The sequence below is a fragment of the Entelurus aequoreus genome, linkage group LG21 (genome assembly GCF_033978785.1).
Source record: "Entelurus aequoreus isolate RoL-2023_Sb linkage group LG21, RoL_Eaeq_v1.1, whole genome shotgun sequence".
Taxonomy (NCBI): Eukaryota; Metazoa; Chordata; class Actinopteri; order Syngnathiformes; family Syngnathidae; genus Entelurus; species Entelurus aequoreus.
This window is the reverse complement of record NC_084751.1, coordinates 30416463-30442187: the sequence shown is the minus strand read 5'-3', so window position 1 is coordinate 30442187 and position 25725 is coordinate 30416463. Positions and strand designations below refer to the sequence as shown.

At 40.1% G+C, this 25725-nt stretch overlaps 2 protein-coding genes across 2 annotated transcripts in view; one reads left to right on the top strand and one right to left on the bottom strand.

Moving 5' to 3' along the window:
• fpgs (folylpolyglutamate synthase) overlaps positions 1–12663 on the bottom strand; it is a 50516-nt gene extending 37853 nt beyond the window's left edge. Inside the window, exon 1 of the mRNA XM_062031378.1 lies at positions 12480–12663. Coding sequence (XP_061887362.1) covers positions 12480–12647 — 168 coding nt within the window. The 5' untranslated portion in view covers positions 12648–12663. The remainder of the gene's footprint in view (positions 1–12479) is intronic.
• A 1202-nt stretch (positions 12664–13865) lies between these two features.
• The window catches only part of cdk9 (cyclin-dependent kinase 9 (CDC2-related kinase)), a 32217-nt gene continuing 20357 nt past the window's right edge, over positions 13866–25725 (top strand). The window contains exons 1-4 of the mRNA XM_062032007.1: positions 13866–13930; positions 14053–14166; positions 19411–19492; positions 23491–23581. Coding sequence (XP_061887991.1) covers positions 13890–13930; positions 14053–14166; positions 19411–19492; positions 23491–23581 — 328 coding nt within the window. The 5' untranslated portion in view covers positions 13866–13889. The remainder of the gene's footprint in view (positions 13931–14052; positions 14167–19410; positions 19493–23490; positions 23582–25725) is intronic.

The following is a 25725-nucleotide window of genomic DNA, read 5'->3' as shown; positions in this document are numbered from 1 at the left end:
AATTTGATTCAGTCTCTGTTTGATTCTTTGTCTCTTGTCTGTTTTAATAGATGTCAAACCGGGTTTGAACCTAACAGCCAGCTTAAGTAGTCTGTTTTCACCACATAATTCCACAGTATTCTGGACGTCTGTGTTGGTGAATCTTTTGCAATTTGTTCAATTAACAATGGAGACTGCAAAGAAGAAAGCTGTAGGTGGGATCGGTGTATTAGCGGCTGGCTACAGCAACACAACCAGGAGGACTTTGAGTTGGATAGCAGACGCGCTATCCGACGCTAGCCGCCGACCGCACCGATGATCTGAAGTCCTCCGTCGCGCCGTCGATCGCTGGAACGCAGGTGAGCACGGGTGGTGATGAGCAGATGAGGGCTGGCGTAGGTGGAGAGCTAATGTTTTTAGCATAGCTCTGTCGAGGTCCCGTAGCTAAGTTAGCTTCAATGGCGTCATTAGCAACAGCATTGCTAGGCTTCGCCAGGCTGGACAGCATTAACCATGTGGTTACAGGTCCAGGGTTTGGTTCCGTGTCTCCTGATAGTAGAAGTAATAATAGTATTGTTGATCTTCTGTCTATCCTTCCAGTCAGGGGCTTATTTCTTCTGTTTCTATCTGCAGTTAAGCACGATGCTATCACTTTAGCTCCGTAGCTAAAGTGCTTCGCCGATGTATTGTTCTGGAGATAAAAGTCACTGTGAATGTCCATTTTGCGTTCTCGACTCTCATTTTCAAGAGGATATAGTATCCGAGGTGGTTTAAAATACAAATCCGTGATCCACAATAGAAAAAGGAGAAAGTGTGGAATCCAATGAGCCCTTGTACCTAAGTTACGGTCAGAGCGAAAAAAGATACGTCCTGCACTGCACTCTTTCACTCTCAAGTACCTCATCCACAAATCTTTCATCCTCGCTCAAATTAATGGGGTAATCGTCGCTTTCTCGGTCCGAATCGCTTTCGCTGCTGGTGTAAACAATGTGCAGATGTGAGGTGCTCTTCAACCTGTGACGTCACGCTACTTCCGGTACAGGCAAGGCTTTTTTATCAGCGACCAAAAGTTGCAAACTTTATCGTCGATGTTCTCTACTAAATCCTTTCAGCAAAAATATGGCAATATCGCGAAATGATCAAGTATGACACATAGAATGGACCTGCTATCCCTGTTTAAATAAGAACATTTCATTTCAGTAGGCCTTTAAGATTATTCAAGGACCTCAGTTTCGTTGTACAAGTATCCAGAGGCCTTTCTGCTTAGAATAATATGATGGTGGGTACACCACTGACTTAGTGGGGGACATTCCTAATGCCATCCATTTTCTACCGCTGGAGCCTATCCCAGCTGCACTCGGGCGGAAGGCAGGGTACACCCTGGACAAGGTGCCACCTCATCGCAGAGCCAACACAGACAAACAACATTCACACTCAACACTCACATTCACACACTAGGGCCAATTTAGTGTTTCCAAACAACCTATCCCCAGGTGCATGTCTTTGGAAGTGGTAGGAAGGCCGAGTTTTTAGAGGGAACACACGCAGTCACAGGGAGAACATGCAAACTCCACACAGAAAGACCCCGAGCCGGGGACTCAAACCCAGCACCTTTTTATTGTGATGCACAAGCACTAACACTGCACCAACGTGCTACCCAGACATTCATAGTGTTTTTTTCAAAACACTAAAAATTCTTTTGAAAGATGTGGATGTGTGATTTTCCATACATATGTCTGTTTTCCATAGATTTATTTATTTGTGTTCATTTATTTCTGCTCTATTTGCATACAGGTCCAGTCAAAATGTGCCTCGCACAATATTCTGGCTCCAGCTTGCCCGTGAACTTATTTAGGGTGATTCCATCCTAATAACTGTTGTGCTGGCAGATGTCTTTTCTTTATATTTTTATTAGGCATGTAACGGTTAATTGATAAAATTGATTAATTTGATCAGAAAAAAAGTTTTGATTTATATTCAGTTACTACAAATCTTTTCATGAGTATACCTAATAAATATTGATAAAAAACAGACCGCATGAAGTGCTACAAAACTTCAAGTACGCAGACATAGTTTCTGCATGGCCGCTGCAATAGAGTGCACATGAGCATGGTGGTGTGTGAGTGCCATGATCTGTGTGGTAATTTGTAAATTAGTAGAGTTTAGATTTAATGTGGAATAAGAAGACTCACAGGTTATGTAAGCAATATTAACAGAGACCCAAATCGTCAGGAGGATTAGCACGACCAAACTTAGTTTTACTACTGGGCCACTAACATTAGAATTTTTAAATATTGGCTGCAATATGAAGCATTTGATCCCCTTCGTTACGGCTGGTTATGGAAGCTAACTCAACTAAACCAGTATGTCTTAGGGCTCTGATTAACTCTCCCATCCACTCTTCTACTTCCGCTTTTTACGAAAAATCCAATTGTAAAAACCTCAATTAGAATTTGGGTTCAGTTCAAGCGCTATTTTGGCTTTCATAGTATTTATAATCTTGCACTCATCACTGCTAATCATGCTTTCCCTCCCTCTCCTGTCAAGTCTGGGGATCAACAACATTAAAGATTTGTACATTAACAATGTTGCCTCTTTACAGCAACTTTGTGATACATTTTCACTCCCCAATCAACACTTTTTAGATAGCTACAGATCCGCAGTTTTGTTCATGATACTTTTCCCAGGTTTACAAACTTACTGACTGACATAATTTTAGATGCTTTTTTGACATCACTTCAGATTTTAAAATCATCAATTACAATCAATCAATTTTTTTTATTTATGCCCCGTCGTCTTCTCTTAGTAAATCCAAAAAGAACTTGGTAGCATTTACTACTTTGTTGGCTAGAAAAATTATTGTGCTAAATATGAAGGCTGCAACGCCTTCCTGCCACACCCACTCTATTTCAAATATTCTGGAGAGACAAGCGGTAGACAATGGATGTATGTATGTACAGTATTTCTTTGAATTTGAGAAAAGGCTGACACTGAATGGTTGTTTTGTGAAGTTTCAGGGACTATGGGGTGGTTTCCTAAAATATGTATTAAAAAAAAAAAAAGTACTTGCAAAGTTAACCCCGCTTGAAAAGTACCGGTAATTGAAAGGTAAATACTTGAAGAGCTTTTTGTCTGCGTTTGTGTAATGCTGCACCGTGTTGGGGACATTCAGGAGTGCAGTTGTCTGTGGCTTCATGTCAATATTGGCCTGTACTTATTTGACTGATGCATTTTTTTGATTGATTGAGACTTTTATTGGTAGGTTGCACAGTGAAGTACATATTCCGTACAATTGACCACTAAATGGTAACACCCGAATAAGTTTTTCAACTTGTTTAAGTCGGGGTCCACTTAAATTGATTCATGATACAGATATATACTATCATATATATACTATCATCATAATACAGTCATCACACAAGATAATCACATTGAATTATTTACATTATTTACAATCAGGGGTGTGGAGGGGGGGGGGGGGGGGGGGGTAGGATATGGACAGCAAGTAGTGGACATAGAGATAGAGAGAGAGAGAGAGAGAGAGAGAGAGAGAGAGAGAGAGAGAGAGAGAGAGAGAGAGAGAGAGAGATCAGAAGGCATAAGAAAAAGTATCTGCATTTGATTGTTTACATTTGATTATTAGCATTTGATTATTAGCAATCCGGGGAGGGTGTTCGTTAAGGGTTGTAGCTGCCTGGAGGTGAACTTTTATTGCGGTTTTGAAGGAGGATAGAGATGCCCTTTCTTTTATACCTGTTGGGAGCGCATTCCACATTGATGTGGCATAGAAAGAGAATGAGAATGATGCATGTAGGGATGATGTTCGAAAAACGGTTCTCCCGATTGTTCGAAAAGAAAAGAACCGATTCCATGGATTTGAATCCCTTTTTGAGAAATGGTTCCCATTATCGAAGCCACTATAGTAAAGAAAAAGATTTGGTTCTTTATTCGAATCCCTGGGAACGAATCCTGTGTCACAGGAACTGTTTAATAAATACAGTTTTGGTAAATTAACTTATTTTGATTTCCCTTTCTGCATGAAAGTTTAAAATGAGCATATATCAATGCAGTATGAATAAGAGTGTTTTAATGTAGACACATAGAATCATCATACTGGTGTGATTATATGCATCAAGTGTTCATTCAAGGCTAAGGCAAAATATCGAGATATATATCGTGTATCGTGACATGGCCTAAAAATATTGAGATATTAATAAAAGGCCATACCGCCCAGCCCTAATTCCAAATCAGTAGTCCAGTCGTCTTTTCCCATCTCATACGGATCTTTATCGTCAATATCCTTCAATTTATGTAAATACCTGGCTTTGCAAACCCCATTTAACGTCTGTCTGTAGGAAACGTTCACGTCGTCTTTCAAATTTCCCGAAGTTGACGTCATTGTCGAAGCAAAAGTGCGAAAAATATTTAGAAAAACTGCCGCAGGCGAATAAACAAAGTTATGACACACAAGACAACGGCTTTAGGAATAGATAAACATGCTTCACTACACACCATAGCTCACCGACATCAAAATGTAAACAAACGCTATTGGTGGATCTACACCTAACATCTACTGTAATGATACCAAGTACAGGAGCGTATCTAGTTGATACTACTATGATTACGTCGATATTTTTGGGCATCACAATATCTTTCATGTTTTTTTAAATGTATATTATGTTTATAAACTCAGAAAATATATCCCTGGACACATGAGGACTTTGAATAAGACCAATGTATGATCCTGTAACGACTCGGTATCGGATTTATACCCAAATTTGTGGTATCATCAAAAACTAATGTAAAGCATCCAAACAACAGAAGAATAAGTGATTATTACATTTTAATAGAAGTGTTAAAAGAGAAAGTAAGCAGATATTAACAGTAAATGAACAAATAGATGAATACTTCATTTTCTACCACTTGTCCTTAATAATTTTGACAAAATAATAGAATGGAAAATGACAATATGTTACTGCATACGTCAGCAGACTAATTAGAAGCCTTTGTTTGTTTACTTACTACTGAAAGACAAGTTGTCTAATATGTTCACTATTTTATCTAAGGACAAACTTGCAATAAGAAACATATGTTTAATGTACCCTAAGATGTTTTGTTAAAATAAAGCCAATAATGCAATTTTTTTCTGGTCCCCTTTATTTAGAAAAGTATCGAAAAGTACCGAAATAATTTTAGTACCGGTAACAAAATATTGGTATTGTGACAACACTAGTACACCCACATTTTTAAATATTTGCCTTTGTTTTATATGAATATAACAAGAGCCAATAAAAAAAACGAACAAGAGGCCACGAATGGCCCATGGGCCACACTTTGGTCACCACTGGTGTAACCGAATCTAAGTTTTGCAACAACATGCCAGGCAGGACTCGGCGAATCTGAGCGTCTGTCATACTCAGTGTTGGGACTAACGCGTTACTCTTTGTAACGCGTTACTTACTGTAACACCGTTAGTTTCGGCGGTAATTAGTAATCTAACGCGTTATTTTTTATATTCAGTAACTCAGTTACCGTTACTACATGATGCGTTACTTCACGTTATTTTTTATGTAGTATCGGCTAGAAACAGAAGATTTGAGTGTGTTGTATTGCAGCGCTGCGGTGTCGTCCTTTTTTTTTTTTGTGTGTGTAGTGGATTGTCCTAAGCTTAAACAGCAACAAAAGTGAGTTTAGTACAAAAGGTTTATTTACCCATAGTCAAAAGTGCAAAGTTGGATCAAGCTGCCCATGCAGACAAACAAACGTCCTCCGGAGGACAGAAGAATCAAGCAAATCTCTCTCAGCCCTTGTCACTTGGCTATTTTATCGGTTTCCCCATGCCCCAAGGTCCCTTTGTTTTCGACATGTTTGTTTTTAAGGCTGAAACGACGCGTCGACGTCATCGGTTACGTAAACACGTCGACGCCGTTTTTGTGCGTCGACGCGTCGCATATTTACGTCACACTACCGTCATGGCGGAGCGCAAAGCAGACGGTGCGAGCGAGGGGGGAAAAATCACGCCAAAAGTCGTCAAAAGTGTGGGAGTATTTCAATTAACAGCCTAATAATGTTGTTGTATGCACACTGTGTCGAGCGGAAATGGCCTATCATAGCAGCACAACGGCTACGAACGAACATTTGAAAAGAAAACCATCAACCATCAACTAGTCAATCGTCCGCGTGAGCATACGTTGTCATCATTACACAAAAACATGAATGTGTCATTTGTATCTGCTAGGGGTGTAACGGTACGTGTTTTGTATTGAACCGTTTCGGTAAGGGGCTTTCGGTTCGGTACGGGGGTGTACCAAACGAGTTTCTAAGCTAAAGCTTCTTCTTCATCGTATGGGCAGCTGTTTTCCGGCACCCGGACCTGAGGCCGAGGGTCTATGCCTTTTACCACCCCAGGCCCGGGGGGCCCTCCCGTTCATATGTCAGGACACACAGAAGTGAGCCAGGTCACCGAGCAGTCATCCAGGTCCGCCAGGCCACGCAAACCATTAGGAGCACGATAAATCGGGCAACGCAGGATCACGTGGTCGGCAGTCTGCTCCTCCGCGCCACACTCACACGTCGCGTTAGGTGCTAAGCCCCACTGGAACATGTTTGAGCGAAAGCGACCGACACCAGTTCGGAGGCGGTTAAGCCTCACCCAGGCCACTCGTGGTAGTGAGAGGCCTGGTATTGAGCCGGTGTCAGGTATGAAGTCACGGAGTCTGGAGGAGATGGTATGCTCCAGGTCCGTGCTCCATTTGTGATTCGCCCAGTGAGCCGCCCTGATGTTGTTGTCACTGCATTGCTGCAGGAGCTTCAGGGCGGCTGGTACCAGTGGGTCTCTGGAGGGGAGGCGGGGCGTTGGCTCTGAGGAGAGTGTGAGCCTTTCATGGAGCAGGTGGTTCTCATCCATGTTTGCCCGGCCCGCCAGAGTTGCTACAGCACCTTGGCGACGAAGCTCAGCGGGTTGGATGCCTGCTAAGATGGGCAGTAGCTCCACAGGGGTGGGGCGCAGGCATCCAGTGATAACACGCAAGGCTTCGTTGATCGGGACATCAAGTTGTTTAGAGTGAGCACTGCGCGCCCAGACAGGTGCGCAGTACTCAGCAGTTGAGTAGACCAGGGCAAGTGCTGCTGTTCGCAGAGTTCTTGCCCCGGCACCCCAACCGGACCCGACCAACCGTCTCAGCAGTGAGACGCGGGTGTTGAGTTTCTTGCGTGTTGCCAAGAGGTGTTTACGGAAAGTGAGCGACCTGTCCAGGGTGACCCCAAGGTATTTAGGGTCAGGGCGAGGGTCTTCAGGTGTAGGACGAGGCCGGCATAGGGTAAGGGAAGCCCCATCCGGCTTCCGCACCTCGAACCTGATCTCACGATCCGCTTCCCAATTGTATAGGTGGAAAGCTTGTGTCACCGTCTTGGATTCGCTGAGCTTCAATCTCCAGTTATGGAGGTAAGCCACTAAAGTCTCCATGTCCTGGCTTAGAGTTCCCTCCAAGGCCTGCCAGTCCCTGTCGGAGTGCAGCAGCGCGAGATCGTCTGCGTATGCGAACCTCCGTGAGACTGTGGCAGGCAGGTCGTATGTATAGATGTTATACAGGAGGGGAGCCAGGACAGATCCCTGGGGGACGCCATTTTTCAGGCGCCGCAACCTGCTTTTATCTCCGTTACTGGTGGTGAGAGTAAAGCTGCGGTTCCAGACAAGCTCCATGATCATTTTGACCATGTGCCTGTCTGGAAGCAGGCGGAGAAGTTTGCAGGTGAGGCCGCGGTGCCAGACTGTGTCATAGGCAGCAGTCAGGTCTATGAAGACGGCACCGGCCTTCTTTTTCGCCTCAAAGCAGTCCTCGATGTCCTGGGTAAGGAGGGCGACCTGATCCACCGTGGACTTCCCACGTCGAAAACCCGCCTGCTCCCGGGGGAGGTGGGGGTCTATGATGGGCTCGACACGGGCGTGAATCAGGCGCTCGAGGACTTTAAAGGGGACGCAGAGCAACGAGATTGGTCTGTAGCTCGTTACGTCATCCTTTGGCTTGTTCGGCTTGGGGATAGCGACAACAGTGGCCCTTCTCCAAATCCTGGGGATCCGGAGTTGGCGCAGGCAAGAAGACAGGAAAACTCTCAGCCAGGACTTCATTGCAGGGGCAGCGTGGAGCACGAGTTCTGGGCAGATGTTGTCAGGCCCAGCAGACTTGCCTGGTTTGGTATACTGGAGGGCAGCTGTGAACTCCTCCGGTGAAAACTCACCGGAGATGTTACACTCGCTAGATGTTGTTGTCCTCCAGAGGTCTGCAGTTTCCTGGCGCACCGCCCGGGAAAAATCTCGATTTATCCCGGTATATGCCCCGTTTTTCACAACCTGTGCTGCAATAGCATTTGCGGTAACGGGGCATGTTCGGGGTGCGCGCTCAGACCTACCAGTCAAGTTGTTCAAAGTGCTCCACGCGATACGGCTAGTGTGCGAGAAGTCGATGGAGTGGACTGCCTCTTTCCAGCGCTGGTGCCTCTTCCTTCCAAGAGTGGAAAGAAGGGCAGTGGCTGAATTGTTAGCCTCCGGGCCATTGGGAGCCCGGAGGAAGGCGCTGTAGAGGGTAAAGCTAAAGTCTTAACAAGCTGCTTTACTCCTTCTGCTTCTGTCTCAGCACGCAGCATTGTCCCACCCACACAACCATCTGATTGGTACACACAAAGCGCTATCAGCCAATCAGCAGTGCGCATTCAAAACGTTAGCAGCCAATCAGCAGTGCGTATTCAGAGCGCATGTAGTCAGCGCTTCAGCGTGGAGCAGATAGGTGTTTAGCAGGTGAGCATCAGGCAGCGGACTCTCCCCAAATGATAATAAACACCTCCCAGTCAACTAATAGTAACATCACTATGAGCCCGTTGACCTTCTAGAAACTTCAACTGCAGCTCAGCTCACTCGCAGTCCTGGCTTGAGGTGAAGGCTAATTACCTCTCAGTTCCAGCCACATCGACCCCTTCTGAGCGCCTATTTTCAGCTGTTGGGAATATTGTAAACAAGAAAAGAACCAGAGCATGTAGACAGGCTAACCTTTCTTCATTACAACTGTTAGTCACTCACTGGAATGAGTAGAATTGGTTATTGTGTACTGTGTTGGACTGTATGTTTATTTTGCACATTTTAAAAGCAATACTTAATGTTTACAGTGCTCCAGAATATTTAGATTGGCACTTTTTTGTATTGGATGTTTATCTTTATTTTTGCACATTTTAGCAAATAAGCAATACTTTCACTTTTGTTGAAATGTTTACACTGTTGTTACAGAATATTTCGTTTTACACTTTTTTGTATTGGATGTTTATCTTTATTTTTGCACATTTTAAAGCAAAATAAGCAATACCTTTACTTTTGAAATGCTTATACTATAGCAGAATATTAAGATTTGCACTGGATGTTGACTTTTATATTTGCACATTAAAAAGCAAATAAGCTACTTTTAATTTTGTTAAAGGTTAAAAGTTTTAAATGTTTACATTGTTACAGAATATTTAGTCATGTTGTTGTCAATGTTGACTGAGTGGCCATACTTCTTTTTTTTTGTAAATAAAAGCCATGCCTTTTGAAAAAACTGGCCTACATTTATTTTTTCATCTTCATTTTGAATAAAAAAATAATCGGTAAAAGGAAAAATAATATATAGATTAACCGATAGAAAAATAATCGTTAGCTGCAGCCTTATTTACATTGTTACAGAATATTTTGTCATGTTGTAGTCAATGTTGACTGAGTGGCCATACTTCTTTTTTTTGGTAAATAAAAGCCATGCCTTTTGAAAAAACTCGCCTACATTTATTTTTTCATCTTCATTTTAAATTAAAAAAATAATCGGTAAAATGAAAAATAATCTATAGATGAATTGAAAAAATAATCTATAGATTAATCGATAGAAAAATAATCATTAGCTGCAGCCTTATTTGTTTTGCAACATCCTTGAATCCCTTAGCAGTGTTTCCCACACATTCATTTATTTGTGGCGGCCCACGACGAAAGAATTACGTCCGCCACAAGTAATAAAAAAAAATTTTAAAAAAAATTTGAAATCTTTTTTTTTTTTTTTTGTCCTCTCCAGCTTCTCAGGCAAATCATATAGTTGATGTAGATGCCCATATCAGCTGTTCAGATTTACTTTACAAAAGAGAAGTGTAGGATACTTCTCTTGTTGCCTCATTTGTATTTGACTTTATTACATGTATTTATATTAGAAACACAACATGTGTATATAACAAAGGGTGCAAAGTCTGCAGGCAGTAGGAAACACATGGTTAAGTGTAGGGAGTAAAACTGATGGCAGTCTAAAGTTCAAGATTTTTGGAGCTCTTTGTTCAATGGATCAGATGTTTGATGAAGCTCTGTGTCTATCTACCACCACTACTGTTTTCTGTTTATTTGTTACCGACTGTGGCAGGACATCTCTGCCTCTGTTTCACTTTATGTTGCTGGTAAATAATATGGTTGTAGTAGTAGGCTAAAGTTAAATTATTTAGTATGCACTAATTAAAGGGGCAGAGCTTTATGAGACATTTTAGCTTTTATATTTTATAAGATATATTTTTTGTAAGAACCACAATTAATAAATATATTTCAGTGAATAACTTATTGTTCAAATCTGTATATAAATATGTACATAAAGTGTTGTAATTATATTGTAAAATGGATGGATGGATGGACGTTTAAAACAAAACTGTTATTATTAATTAGTAAGTATACATTTTTTGAACCTTTTTAGAGAAAATCATATCATTGTAGTAAATTATGCAAATTACCCGATGATGTCATGGTGACCACGCCCGTGGCCACACCCCCACCGCCACAGGTATCTTGGCAGTTTATGTTAAACACTGCTTAGTCATGCTTAGATAATCAAAACATTTTGTAGAATGGTCAGAGCGACTCCATATTCAACTTTGTCCTACATCTGGTCCTTCAATGGTATAGAATAGAAGAGAAATGAAACGAGCAGACATTCTTAATAGACATGAAATATAGTTCAAAGGGTCAGAAATTCTACTACAGTCTCAAGGAAAAGAAGAGGCGTGCAGAGAAGAGGCGTGCTTTGTGTGGGTGGGGGCGGGGGCGTTCCCAGACCGTAGTTGAGGGGCACAGGGGAGACATTCCTCCAGGGCCTATGTACTTCGGGGCTAACAACCTTCACTTTACCCGGAAGTGGGTCGACGAGGCCAGCGGTTTGTTGCAACTTTGTGACATTATTGGACACAGCCATCCACCAAGCTAGAGCACCTGCAGCACTCACTGTCGCTGGTCCCTCACCTCTCTTGCCCACTCACCTCACATGCTGTCATATCTTAAAGGGCCACAAACACACACATACGCTACTCCCATAACAACTGACAAGACATCATGGTGAAGCCAGAAGTCGAGTTTCTTAACATGGAGACATTCTCAATACGTTTCTTTTGTCGAACACAAAGAAAATAACATTTTAGTTAAACGTAAGTTGTGTCTTGGATCAAATATCCTATCTACTTAAAGTTAAAGTGCCATTATGTTGCAGCTATTTAAAATAGTTTTGTCAATTTGTTCTGGCCTGAAATAAGTTGGCCCTTTGAAACATAACTTTGTCTTTATGTGTTGTATGTAGACCACATTGCTTTCTGAGTTCAGTGATGCAAATGCATGTCAAGGTAAATGATAAATGGGTTATACTTGTATAGCGCTTTTCTACCTTCAAGGTACTCAAAGCGCTTTGACAGTATTTCCACATTTACCCATTCACACACACATTCACACACTGATGGCGGGAGCTGCCATGCAAGGCGCTAACAAGCAGCTATCAGAGGCAAAGGGTGAAGTGTCTTGCCCAAGGACACAACGGACGTGACTAGGAAGGTAGAAGGTGGGAATTGAACCCCAGTAACCAGCAACACTCCGATTGCTGGCACAGCCACTCTATCAACTCCGCCACGCCGTCCCTAGTTGATCAACAGATTGTATTATTCTCCAGTGCAATAACAGTACTGAAATGAAGGCTTAAAGGGCATTAATGGAGCCTTAAAAAAAAAAGTAGTAACTAGTTACTTTTCACAGTAACGCATTACTTTTTGGTGTAAGTAACTGAGTTACTTTTGAAACAAAGTAACTAGTTACTGGTTTTCAGTAACTAACCCAACACTGGTCTGACTTAAGACATACGGAACTTTGCCAACGATAACAACATTAAAAATGTGGCAATTTCTTAATGTGGGGCATATTGGGAATGATAAAACGCAGACCACGTGTTATGCTAGCTATCTACTTGCAATTGAACGTTAAGTAACTATCGTTATGCCTGGCAGTGATTTCCTGTATAGTCGTATTTCGAGAGTAAACGATGAAGCTGCGGTGACAAGGCCGACAAACGCCCGCTCTTCTTCATCATTTCCTGTCAACCACGTTGAAGTCCAGCGGAACGTTTTTCTTCCTGACTGGCTAGCTCGCTAGCGAGCATGAGCAGCGTACAGTTGGCCGGTATGGAAATAAAAATGCTCACCTGGTACTCCATCCCCGGTATGTGAGGAGCTGCCTCGGTGCTATAGTGCTGGACTGAAAGGCCCACTCGGCCGCAAGACAAAACCCGCTTTCCGAGCCGCGCTGCGAGCACGGAGCCCGGTTGCCACAAGCGCGACATGCACACCATCATCCGGCGCCAACCTGTCATAGGAAGTTGCAACCAAATATGGTGACAGAGACAGGAAGCCGCAACCAAATATGGTGTTTATGTCGTCACTGCAATTTTTAAAACTCTAAGAAAAATGAAATACAAAGTCATTATTTCGTGTAATTTGGGTTGTCATAAAAGCATGGATTCAGGTTTCATGTTTAATTATTTAAATACTACAAGTGACCTTTAATTTTTAGACACAATTGAACTTACACGATCCCTGCAAGAGTCGGCACACAAAAATGCATATATTTCAAAATTATAAAAATATTAATAATAATATAAAAACGTAATTAATTTAATATAAATAATATAACATCCAATAAAGAAAAATGTAACTGTTTTAATATATATTTTAACTATAGTATTGTATTTGTTCAAATTATTTAATAATCATCATCATTTCTTTTTATTCCTTTCATGAAAATGCATATATACAAGCCACGTACAGTTCACACTTTCATTGTTTTTTTGTTACTTATACATTCCCATGATCAGAAAGAAGCAGATGGAAGAATGTTTCTTATATTTATCTGTCCCTTAATAATAAAAACATTTGTAATATATTTCAAATGTATTATACAATTTATTGTCAGTAATTATTTTTTACACATACATATGTTTACTATATCAACAAATCCTAATATTAAAAGAGTAAATTATACTGTAACGCACCTTTACCACCACCGTATGTATTATATTTAAGGCATGGTCCTGTAAAATCCAAACCAGATAAATAAAAAATAAAACAATTTCCACGTCTTAGACCGCATACATATTTTTCATTCATTTATAATATCCTACTCTCTGTATTCTGCCAAGGGTACAATGCGATGGATTCCCAACAATTAGGCGACATTCGCATTAATTAAAGATGACCATATGCAATATTTATTAAAATATCATTAGAATGCGACGTTCCTGCGTGTTGTTATTCCTCCGAGTTACCAGGGGGCGCATTCTGTTTTAGACACTTGATTTGATGCCTTCATGTACCTACTTTTAGTCAGTTATTATAAACTCATGAGGCGGTTGACGGGTTAAAGTAATCACGCCACGGTGTATTTTGATTATTACATTTTAAATAATTGTTTTGGTTTAAATTAATACTTGTAGCAACAGCATTATTCGATGGACCGCTTAGATGACAACCTCTGTTAAAATACAATAAGACTTTCAAAATTCCTGGTAGCACTAAACGCACCATACGTGCTGCGTGGTTGAGTCGACACAGCAAAGATGCAGCGAGAAAAAACAAATAACTCAGGCGGGGCGGAAAAGTAACCTTACGTTTTTTTCTTAAATTTGACTTATAATTGTATTGTATTTATTCACTACACTTTTGGGCTTGTTCCAGGAGTGTATTGTTACCCAAATAACGAGTAAAATGTCTTCTCTTCAGGCCTGACCGGGAGGCTGCCATCATGTCCAAGTACTACGATGGAGTTGAATTTCCTTTTTGCGACGAATTCTCCAAATATGAAAAACTGGCAAAAATAGGACAAGGAACCTTTGGGTAAGTAAATTAACTCAGTCTAAATATTTTATATTTTAAAATTATGTTTACGTCAGAACTGACACAATTTGGTGTGTTCGTGTGACTCACACTGCTAACTGCTAACTAGATGTAAACTGCAGCAACAAATAGCGGTTAGCTTTGTCCACACCTGGAGAGTTAAACAATAATACACTATTAGTCTTTCTTATCAGGTATGAATTATGTTCAATCTATTAAATATTAGCCACTTAGGAAACAATATACACATTGGTTTGTCTAGCTAGTACTGGGGGGGGGGGTAATATTACAATTTTGGATCACTCCCAGGTCCAGTATCGCCGATAACGAGTATTTTTTAATAGTGTGGTACTTGAGTCCAGACCTAAAGTAAAATACTGTCAACTTCATTGTTGTTGTTTGTTGTTGTTTTTTTATATTCTGCTGTTGTACCACCTCAGATATCACAAAAAGCTTCCTAAATATACTCACAAAGACTGCCACGATGCAAGCTGGGCATAGAGACTAATACATTTTCTATAATGTGTTTGAGGGCTGGGCGATATGGCCTTTTATTAATATCTCGATATCTTTAGGCCGTGTCATGATACATGATATATATCTCGATATTTTGCCTTTGCCTTGAATTAATACTTTATAAATATTATCTAGGGATGTCCGATAATATCGGACTGCCAATATTATCGGCCGATAAATGCTTTAAAATGTACTATCGGGAATTATCGTTATCGGTTTTAAAATGACCGGTATCTGTTTAAAAAAGTAAGATTTATGACTTTTTAAAACGCCGCTGTGTACAGAGCGGCAATAAACCTTAAAGGCACTTCTTTTGCGTGCTGGCCCAGTCATACAATATCTACGGCTTTTCACACACAAGTGAATGCAAGGCATACTTGGTCAACAGCCATACAGGTCACACTGAGGGTGGCCGTATAAACAACTTTAACACTGTTACAAATATGCGCCACCCTGTGAACCCACACCAAACAAGAATGACAAACACATTTCGGGAGAACATCTGCACCGTAACACAACAGAACAAATACCCAGAACCCCTTGCAGCACTAACTCTTCCGGGACGCTACAATATACACCCCCGTTCAACATCTTCCCGCTTGAAGCCAAATTTTCTTTAATGCATTCTAAATATTAAATAAGTGTGATCAAAAGTCTGCTTACAAGGGAGCATATGGGTGTCGCTCTATGCTGCCTATAAAGCTCTTAAAAACATCCAAACACCTCCATTAAGGTTTTATATACATGATGTAAGTATATATGTAATGTAGTAACAGGCACATTTATAATAGCAATTAATATTTGTGTATTTTGCTCATTTTGAGCATTGTGGCACATTAATTTAAAAAAATGCACCACATATAATCACTGATTGTAAAATAATAATAATAATGATATCACTTATAGACATTAAGAGAGCCAACAAACATAAGACAACATCACTTACTGTATAAGGTCTGCTGTCATTAGGATGCCGACTGCTAGGATGTTTATATAGTCCCATGTAGATGAAGAATGACTCCTAATCCTCGCGAAGTAAAGAGGGGTGGAACTAAGCGTCTTTTTGTGTCGTTCTCACCATTTACGGGTCTAAATTGGCTGTCAAAGTGTACCAAGTTGTTGGAATACATCTTCGTCTTTCCACTATCCAGGTGAGAGGCATGATTTATGATCTACAATACAATTTGACGAGCAAGGAACTGAGGAAGCAGCTCATCAGTTGATCATGTCAACAGTCAGTACGTGTCCATGTACTAAATTACTCCAATTTCTCAAATAGTTTGTCTCTAAATAAGCCTTCTATGGAAACACCTTAATCTAATCGTGTTCGGTTTTTGAAAAGTCGGACTAACTCAACTGGATTATGCGATTGGAAACCAGATATCTCGAGCGGGTGTGTGCGGCTGTAGAGGACTTTTGGTATCGCGCATACGCCAATCTCAACGCGGGATACAACCCGGAAGCAGATATCATTCAATAAAAACATAGCAACAATTGTCATGAAGAGGACTTTTTATTTGCTTCACAGTTTAAAAGAACAGAACATTTTGAAGTGCATCGATGGTAGAAAAAAAACAGATTTATTTAAAAAGGTAGCTAAGGAAAATGTAAAATCCTGCTTAATTTGGACTCCCAAACAAAATACGAATGACATGAAAGATAGATGAAGCAGGTTTATTAAACACAAATAGTAAAGCGTACACAAACCTCATGCTGTATTTGTGCACTCCCAACTGACTGGCAATAACTCTACGTGTTCTACACAACTAGCAAGATAGTCCAGAACAATAGCAAACTTAATCTGAAAGAGTATCAGTCTTTTCCTTCGGGTTTAAAACTCCTTCCATCAGTCGACAGAGCCTTATGAATGAACTCTAAGACATTAAAACGTTTTGTTTCCATGATTCGTCGTCTAAAAAACTATTTTCTTTGCTTCAGACCTGCGTCTGCCCAGATACATTCTTGGTTGTAGCATCATGTTAGTAGCACAATCCAGGATCATTTCTTGATGCTGTCTGCTATTTAACATCAACATAGCCATTACAGATGTAATAAATGTGATCTGTGCCAGTATTACAGCGGACATCACTTAAAACAATTTGTAAGGCTCCGCAGATGGCGAGTGTGACGTCATCAAGCAACCGGAAAAGGAATTAATTTAACCACGCTAAAATTAAATAAGGGACACATGACGTATGACCAATAGTCGCATTAGAGAAAGTGCATGGACATTTGGACTTCACACGTAGGTGTGAAAATACAAAAAAACTAACCATTTGATAAGTCAGATTAATTTAGTGAATGGAAACGTAGTGAGTGGCACACAAGTTTGTGATCACAACGCCACTATAAATAGTTTGTCTGCGTTCGCGCTTATAATAACAATATCACTAATACTTGATTAATATTGAAGTCACAAATTATAAATGGGGTATTGTTGGTGGTTTTTGGGTGATTATTTATTGGGTTTTGTGGGCGGAATAGAGGACCTCCCCTTGGCTCCGCTGTAAGCGGACTTTTACTTACGTTTATTTACGAGTTAGAATGCATTACAAAAAGTACAGCCGTTTCATAATAATTGTGAATGATAAGCAACATTTTAACAATAAGTGCCATTTGAGAAATGTGGTTCTCAGTCCTCTTATTTTGTTCATACCTTCCCAAATTATACACACTAGCAGAGCTGAAGCATTGGTGTTTGTTTTAACTAAACCTAATGGGTTGCGTCATCCCCTTAATGGGGAACAACCTTGAGTTTACTCAAGTCGACAGTGAAATTAGAGTACCAAAATGTTATGTATTGTTTATCTTGTTTAGTGCTCATAAGTTAAATAGCCACATCAGAGGTGCTTGACATTTGCAGTACATTGAATCTCCGCACATTCTTGATTCAGTATTTGTGTGATGTTTTTATTAATTATTGGAATAGGCTCCAAAAAGTAATACATTCATTACTTTACCTATTAATTATTGACATAATTAAAGAATAATTCTGTTAGTTATTTTCTCACCGGCACTCATCAAGGGAGGACGCTCCCTTTTCCTCTCCCTTATCTCTCCTGCTTGCTTCTTTGTCTTGTCTAGTTGCTAGTCTCGAGATGTATGTTGTAATATGTGTATGTGCTTTGCTATGGAGGTTTTTTCCCACTCCAGATTGGGCCCCCTTAGGAGCCCAGTCTAGATTGTTTTGTTTTTTTACTCATCCTTCCCCAGTGTTTACCTTCTTCCCATCTTTTAATGGGCGCCTTGTGGCGACCCATCAGCGTTCCTCTTCTGTAACCCTGTATACTGTTTGTTTGTCTAATCTTGAACGGGTTTGTGATGAAAACAAAGTTTTGTTGTACTTGTGCAATGACAATAAAGACCTATCCTATCCTAGTTCAATTAGTTTTTTAGGAAAATAAAATGTAACTGGAATTAATTACTTTTTTAAAGTAATTTTTCTAACAATTTTCATAAATATGTAGGTGTAACAGTACACAAACATTTCGGTTCGGTACGTACCTCGGTTTAGAGGTCACGGCTCGGTTCATTTTCGGTACAGTAAGAAAACAACAAAATATAAATTTTTTGGTTATTTATTTACCAAATTTGTAAACAATGGCTTTATCCTTTTAACATTGGGAACACTATACTAATTCTGCCCACGTTAATGAACATTAAACTGCCTCAAGTTGTTGCGCAGATTAAATAAAATGACAAAACTTTTCTTCTACATATAAAAAGTGCAACATTAAACAGTTTCAAGTCAACTCATCATGCTTAATTTATTACAGCATTTGGGAAGCCTGTAGTTGTTTTTTTATTATGTAAATGTTATATTTTTATCAACATGTGATAGCAGGGACCCTGCCATTCAAAACTAGGCTGCTACATTACTAATGATTAATGTAACTATAGCTGAAAAAATAGTACAATATCAATAGGAGAGACTATTCATTCTTGAACACCATGGAGTCCATGTAGGCTTTATGATGCAGTTACATTATTGTATCAACTATCAGAGACAGAAACTCTTCATTTAACATAATGTCTTTTTTCGCTGCTTCAACACAGCTCAATCAACACAGAAAAAGGTAAAGTGAAATAACAGACAGACAGGGCTTTGCTGTCCGTAACACACACACACACACGCACACACACACACACTGCAAAATGAGCTAACGTTACGCTAAAAGCGAATTAGCCTTCACCTCAAGCCAGGACTGCGAGCGAGCTGAAGCTGCCGTTTATATTTCTAGAAGGTCAAAGGGCTCATAGTGATGTTACTAGTAGTTGACTGGGAGGTGTTTATTATAATTTGGGGAGAGTCTGCTGCCTGATGCTTACCTGCTAAACACTAAGCACTGACTACATGCGCTCTGAATACGCACTGCTGATTGGCTGTTACCGCTCTGAATACGCACTGCTGATTGGCTGTTACCGCTCTGTTTGTAACCAATCAGATGGTTGTGTGGGTGGGACAATGCTGGGTGCAGTGTAGAGTTCAAACAGAGACAGGCAGAAGGAAGCGGAGCAGCTTGTTAAGACCTTAGCTTATATGTTCGTGTGGAAACTCGTTCGGGACACCACCGAACCGAACCCCCCGTACCGAAATGGTTCAATACAAATACAAGTACCGTTACACCCCTATAAATATGTGATAGTACGGTATGATGGCAGTGCCTTGCAATGGCCCCCACCTCAGTTTTGTGAATGTGTATTCATATATTCTCTTGTCTTTCATAGGGAAGTGTTCAAAGCCAAACACAGACAAACTGGAAAGAAGGTTGCCCTGAAGAAGGTTTTAATGGAAAATGAAAAAGAAGGGGTAAGATGTCAACGAGTGCTTTCCCACTTCTGTTGAACTCGTTTGTTTTTTATCGTCTGTTGTAGTGAAAAGCAATCTGAGCATGATCCAATCCAGTTTGTCATTACACACACCACGGCTATTGTGTGAAGAGTTTGACATGTACAGTATATGATTAGCCAGTTCTTTTATAGCTGTATAATCTTCATTTTCAAGAGTCCCACTTCATACCCGGAGTCGAGCAAACTCCGTCATGAATGTCCGCAGTCAATCAGATCTTCTGAATTTGAGCGCACTGACGCTTTGTGTCGTTTACATTTTGCTGTCATGGCGTCCCAACACTGATTATGAAATAAAGGAGCTGCTCTGCCTCCTGACAGTGTAAAGCAGAGAAATAAAGAGGCGGTGGTACGTATGGCCACTAAATGCCAGAAGAGACGAGGAAGTGGAGTATGCTGTGCTGGTAAAGGAGATGATATATCTAAAAAAAAATGTCATCAGAAAAATGCAATGGTCTAGTTTGGCATTATTTTTGCACTCTGGAATCACCCGTCTGCGCTGCACGAGGACGACCGTGGATGTCCCATTTAGCGTGTTGATGTGAAAAATGCATGCCTAGCAATGTGTTGTGTGACACCAGGGCATGGAGCAGAGTCTGTGCGTTAGGAATAGGAATTAATATAATTTTTCCGATTCCACTTTTGATTCTGCTTAACAATTCGATTCCTTATTGATTCCCTTATCGATTCTTATTTGGCAAAAAAGAGAACAAAAAGGTGGATTAGCATCAATGTTGTTTAGTTTAGAGCTAACATTACCTTGCAAAACCAACAGTGAGGTCTTAGAGGTACATTGTATAGACAAATAAATACAACAAATATTTTTCTGTAGAATTTAACAAAATAAAACATTTGTGGAAATTACACAAGAATGTAACATTTAGTAACATTTTAAAAACTCTTAAGGATCATTGTCATCTCCCTAGACAATATACCGGTAGAACTAAAAAAAAAAAGAATATCAGTGCAGTGATCCAATGTGTTGTGACCTCTGGTGGGGAAGTTGATAAACTGGTGGAGTTATGGAATATTTTTCCAGAGGTTACAGTGATTAAAATCCTCTAAGATAATAAAGGCAGCATCCAGGTATGAGTTCTAATGTCTAGAAATCATGTTATGCTGTTCTTTGAGTTAAGGCTGAAACGACGTCATCGGTTACGTAAATACGTCGACGCCGTTTTTGTGCGTCGACGCGTCGCATATTTACGTCACACTACCGTCATGGCGGACCGCAAAGCAAACGGTGCGAGCGAGGGGGAAAAATCACGCCAAAAGTCGTCAAAAGTGTGGGAGTATTTCAATACACGGCCTAATAATGTTGTTGTATGCACACTGTGTCGAGCGGAAATGGCCTATCATAGCAGCACAACGGCTATGAACGAACATTTGAAAAGAAAACCATCAACTAGTCAATCGTCCGCGTGATCATACGTTGTCATCATTACACAAAAACATGAATGTGTCATTTGTATCTGCTAGGGGTGTAACGGTACGTGTTTTGTATTGAACCGTTTCGGTACGGGGCTTTCGGTTCGGTACGGGGGTGTACCGAACGAGTTTCTAAGCTAAAGCTAAAGTCTTAACAAGCTGCTTTGCTCCTTCTGCTTCTGTCTCAGCACGCAGCATTGTCCCACCCACACAACCATCTGATTGGTACACACAAAGCGTTATCAGCCAATCAGCAGTGCGTATTCAAAACGTTACCAGCCAATCAGCAGTGCGTATTCAGAGCGCATGTAGTCAGCGCTTCAGCGTCGAGCAGATAGGTGTTTAGCAGGTGAGCATCAGGCAGCGGACTCTCCCCAAATGATAATAAACACCTCCCAGTCAACTACTAGTAACATCACTATGAGCCCGTTGACCTTCTAGAAACTTAAACTGCAGCTCAGCTCACTCGCAGTCCTGGCTTGAGGTGAAGGCTAATTACCTCTCAGTTCCAGCCACATCGACCCCTTCTGAGCACCTATTTTCAGCTGCTGGGAATATTGTAAACAAGAAAAGAACCAGAGCATGTACACATGCTAACCTTTCTTCATTACAACTGTTAGTCACTCACTGGAATGAGTAGAATTGGTTATTGTGTACTGTGTTGGACTGGATGTTTATTTTGCACATTTTAAAAGCAATACTTAATGTTTACAGTGCTCCAGAATATTTAGATTGGCAGTTTTTTGTATTGGATGTTGATCTTTATTTTTGCACATTTTAGCAAATAAGCAATACTTTCACTTTTGTTGAAATGTTTACACTGTTGTTACAGAATATTTCGTTTTGCACTTTTTTGTATTGGATGTTTATCTTTATTTTACACATTTTGAAGCAAAATAAGCAATACTTTTACTTTTGAAATGCTTATACTATTGCAGAATATTAAGATTTGCACTGGATGTTTACTTTTATATTTTCACATTAAAAAGCAAATAAGCTACTTTTAATTTTGTTAAATGTTAAAAGTTTTAAATGTTTACATTGTTACAGAATATTGTGTCATGTTGTTGTCAATGTTGACTGAGTGGCCATACTTCTTTTTTTTTGTAAATAAAAGCCATGCCTTTTGAAAAAACGGGCCTACATTTATTTTTTCATCTTCATTTTAAATAAAAAAATAATCGGCAAAAGGAAAAATAATCTGTAGATTAATCGGGGGGAAAAAAATCTATAGATTAACCGATTAATCGAAAAAATAATCTATAGATTAATCGATAGAAAAATAATCGTTAGCTGCAGCCTTACTTTGAGTGCCTTGTAGTCGTTAGCAGAGGGGGCATGTACACTGTCGTCAATAGAATACACTGCAGTTCCTTGGGTATATAAAATGGTCTGCACTTTATGGTAATAAACTCCACGTGTTCACAACTGCGATATTACCTTGTTGTTAGTGCTCCCATTTTTTTTTTGACAAAAATCGCTGTCCCTCCCCCAAAGGTCTTTCCGCAGTGTGAAGAGCGTGTAGCATGCCAGTGTTATAGCTTCATTGGGAGTCCTTTCTCTGAGCCACGTTCCTACACAGCACAGAGCCTCTGCGTAGCCATCCTACTGAGGAGGTTGTCCACTTTATTTCCAAGCGACTTGACATTGGCAAAGTTTGCTAACCTGGTGTAAGAGTCTTCGCTCAGCGCCTCCTGCCTGCAACGCCTCCGTGTCGGTCTCTGGGCGCCAAGCAAATCCCTGGCTGCAGCCCAGCCCTGCGTTGTTCCGGCCTGAAGATGTAGCTCCAGAAATTAGTCGGGCATTTTGGTATTAAAATGTCCTTTGTGACTCATCTGACTAAGCAGTATCAGTGTAGCCCGATCGTACTTGACGTTATTCCTAATGTACCACACATAAATGAAAGAAAAGACAACAATAACACGAATACTACAAAAACTCTGACTAGAAGAAAAAAGAAAAAAATCTCTACAAAATTGCATTTGGATGTAAATATTGGGGTATTTTCTTCAGCAAATGTTATTTATGCAAGCAAGTAACCTGTGATTAATTATGATTAATCATTTAAGAGTGATTTAAAATAATCACAGTCCTATTAGAAATACAAATTATTCTTTCTTCTGTTTCTTGTTTTTGTGTTTTTTTGTCACAAGCAAAACGGCTTTTAGACGGAAGGGGGCGACTCGCACATAAAACACATAATTATTACACCTCACACATTAGCATCTTGCATTCTATTCCTACCCATTAAACAAGCGGAAATTACAAACATTACCCCCTATTGTTTGTGAGTTAGACAGCGTTTGGCCAAATACCAAATTCAAGCAAGGGCATGTAAACAAAAAATTCTCATAAGTGTGGAGAGACCAAACTATTTTAACTCTGAAATGCAACTGTTTGAGTGCATGTAAACATATTGAGTGTGAGTGCAGAAGGGGGCTAGAGGAAGTCAATCAGAACAATGATCTTGAATACACAATATTGTATTTTGGGCGTTTACTTAACAATTTTGCTCTCTCTTTGCTTTTGTAGTTTCCAATCACTGCGCTCAGAGAAATAAAGATCCTACAGCTGCTCAAACACGAGAATGTGGTAAACTTGATTGAGATCTGCAGAACCAAAGGTTGGTGACATCCAGCTTTGTGTATGTTGCTTTTTAGTACACTAAAGATTGTGTGTGCAATTTACTAATGAAAGTACACGTTACAGTGTTCAAGAAAGTACCGTAATTTCCGGACTATAAGCCGCACCTGACTATAAGCCGCACCAGCTAAATTTAGGGGAAAATACAGATTGCTCCATATATAAGCCGCACCCGACTATAAGCCGCAGGGTTTTGATGTGTAATTACCGTAGTATATAGGGGTTCCTGCTACCACGGAGGGGATTGTCGGGACAGAGATGACTGTTTGGGAACGCAAAGCGTCCCATTTATTAACAATAAATCTTTCAATCATTCAATCAAACTTTCACATCTTTGACATGGCGAACAGCATTCGTGCAGAGTACAAATAATACAACGGTGCAAAGTAATACAAAGTGCTCGCCTGTACGTTATCAAAATAACCAGCCTACCGGTATATGAAAAGTCAGTCTTTAATCATTGTGTCATCGTCTTCCTCCTGCGTACTAAAACCACGGAAATCCTCTTCGTCGGTGTCGGAGAAGAACAGGCCGTATATAAGCCGCACCCTTGTATAAGCCGCAGGGACCAGAACGAGGGGAAAAAGTAGCGGCTTATAGTCCGGAAATTACGGTATTGAAGATGTGAAATGGCACGGCATTTAGTACCTGAAGTCCCAGATTTAGCCCAATGAGTACCACCAGAACAATAGTACTGTATGTACATAACACTTTAAATAGATTACGTTATAAATAGCATCGTTGTTCTATGTTCATGTTGTTCCAAAGAGCATGGATAAATATTCTTTATATATTGTTATCTTAGTCCTGGACATTATGACTTAAAAATAAAATCTGAGATTTTCTTCACAAAAAATGTGGTTCACTATTCTTGGTATGTTTCGATATTTGAGTTGTCTTTTCATAAATGCAAATAAATAAATTGCAAAACAAAAAACGATTGGTTTACATTAATTTTTGTTTCAAAATACAAAAAAAGAAACTTTAAAAACAAAGCGATTTTCTTTTTTGGTGTTGAAAATCAATAACCAAATATAAAAAACAACATGCACCTGTGGATAGGTTGATTGGCAACACTAAATTGGCCCTATTGTGTGAATTATGTATATCTGTGTTGGCCCTGCGATGAGGTGGTTGTCCAGGGTGTACCATGCCGTTGGGATAGGCTGCAGCACCCCCATGACCCCGAAAGGGACAAGCGGTAGAAAATGGATGGATGGATGGTTGGTTTCATTTTCATTTTAATTTTATAATTCATATAAGAAAAATGAGGATCCTGATGTTTTTTTTATAGTCTGACACCGGAAGTTTTATTTTCAAATTAAAAGCAGGTATACTACGGTACCCGTGTGCCTGGCTAAAATGTCTTTGGAGACCGACAGAGAAATAATTTTAGACATGGCACAACAAGGACTGACATCTACAGATATCTATAGGCACATATTATACCAAAATGATAGCAAAAAGGGATTTGATCACGCAACATAGTACAGACTTTCTTACAAGCCAGTCTGTTGTACTGTCTTTAAAATCACTACTTCCGGTTCCGGTGTCGGAATATGAAACCACATAAAATTTGGTCTGTTTTTCACTTTCAGTTTCTGTTGATATGTGCATAGATATTTCTGTAGAAGTCAGTACTTGTTGCGCCATGTCTAAAACATTTGTGTATAAGGCTCCAAATACATTTTAGCCAGTCACAGGCACACCTATCCTCGCTTTATAAACACAATGAGGATTTTTAAATGGGTGCTCCATTCATAACATAAGGCTCGTCAGAGACATTATTGAATACAGGGATGTGATTACACATGATGGTTTTCTGCTGTTCTTAGGCTTTCATAAAGTGTTTCACTCACTGGAACATGCCTTGCTTTTTCCTAGTGCTGGAGTACACTGGATTTGTGACTTAAGTTTTGAGATATTAGGACTACAGGTATATGATATGTCTTGCTACTCTCAGGCACAACTCCCACGTTTCCCAATCAAGGTGGGAATTCCTGAAGGGTGTCTTTTATCACCGTATGTTAGCTGTGGAAATATTAGCAATTTCTCTCCAAAAAGCAATAATCCCATCAAAAAATTGAACCTGTCTGACCTGGAAATCATAGTCAATTAGCAGAT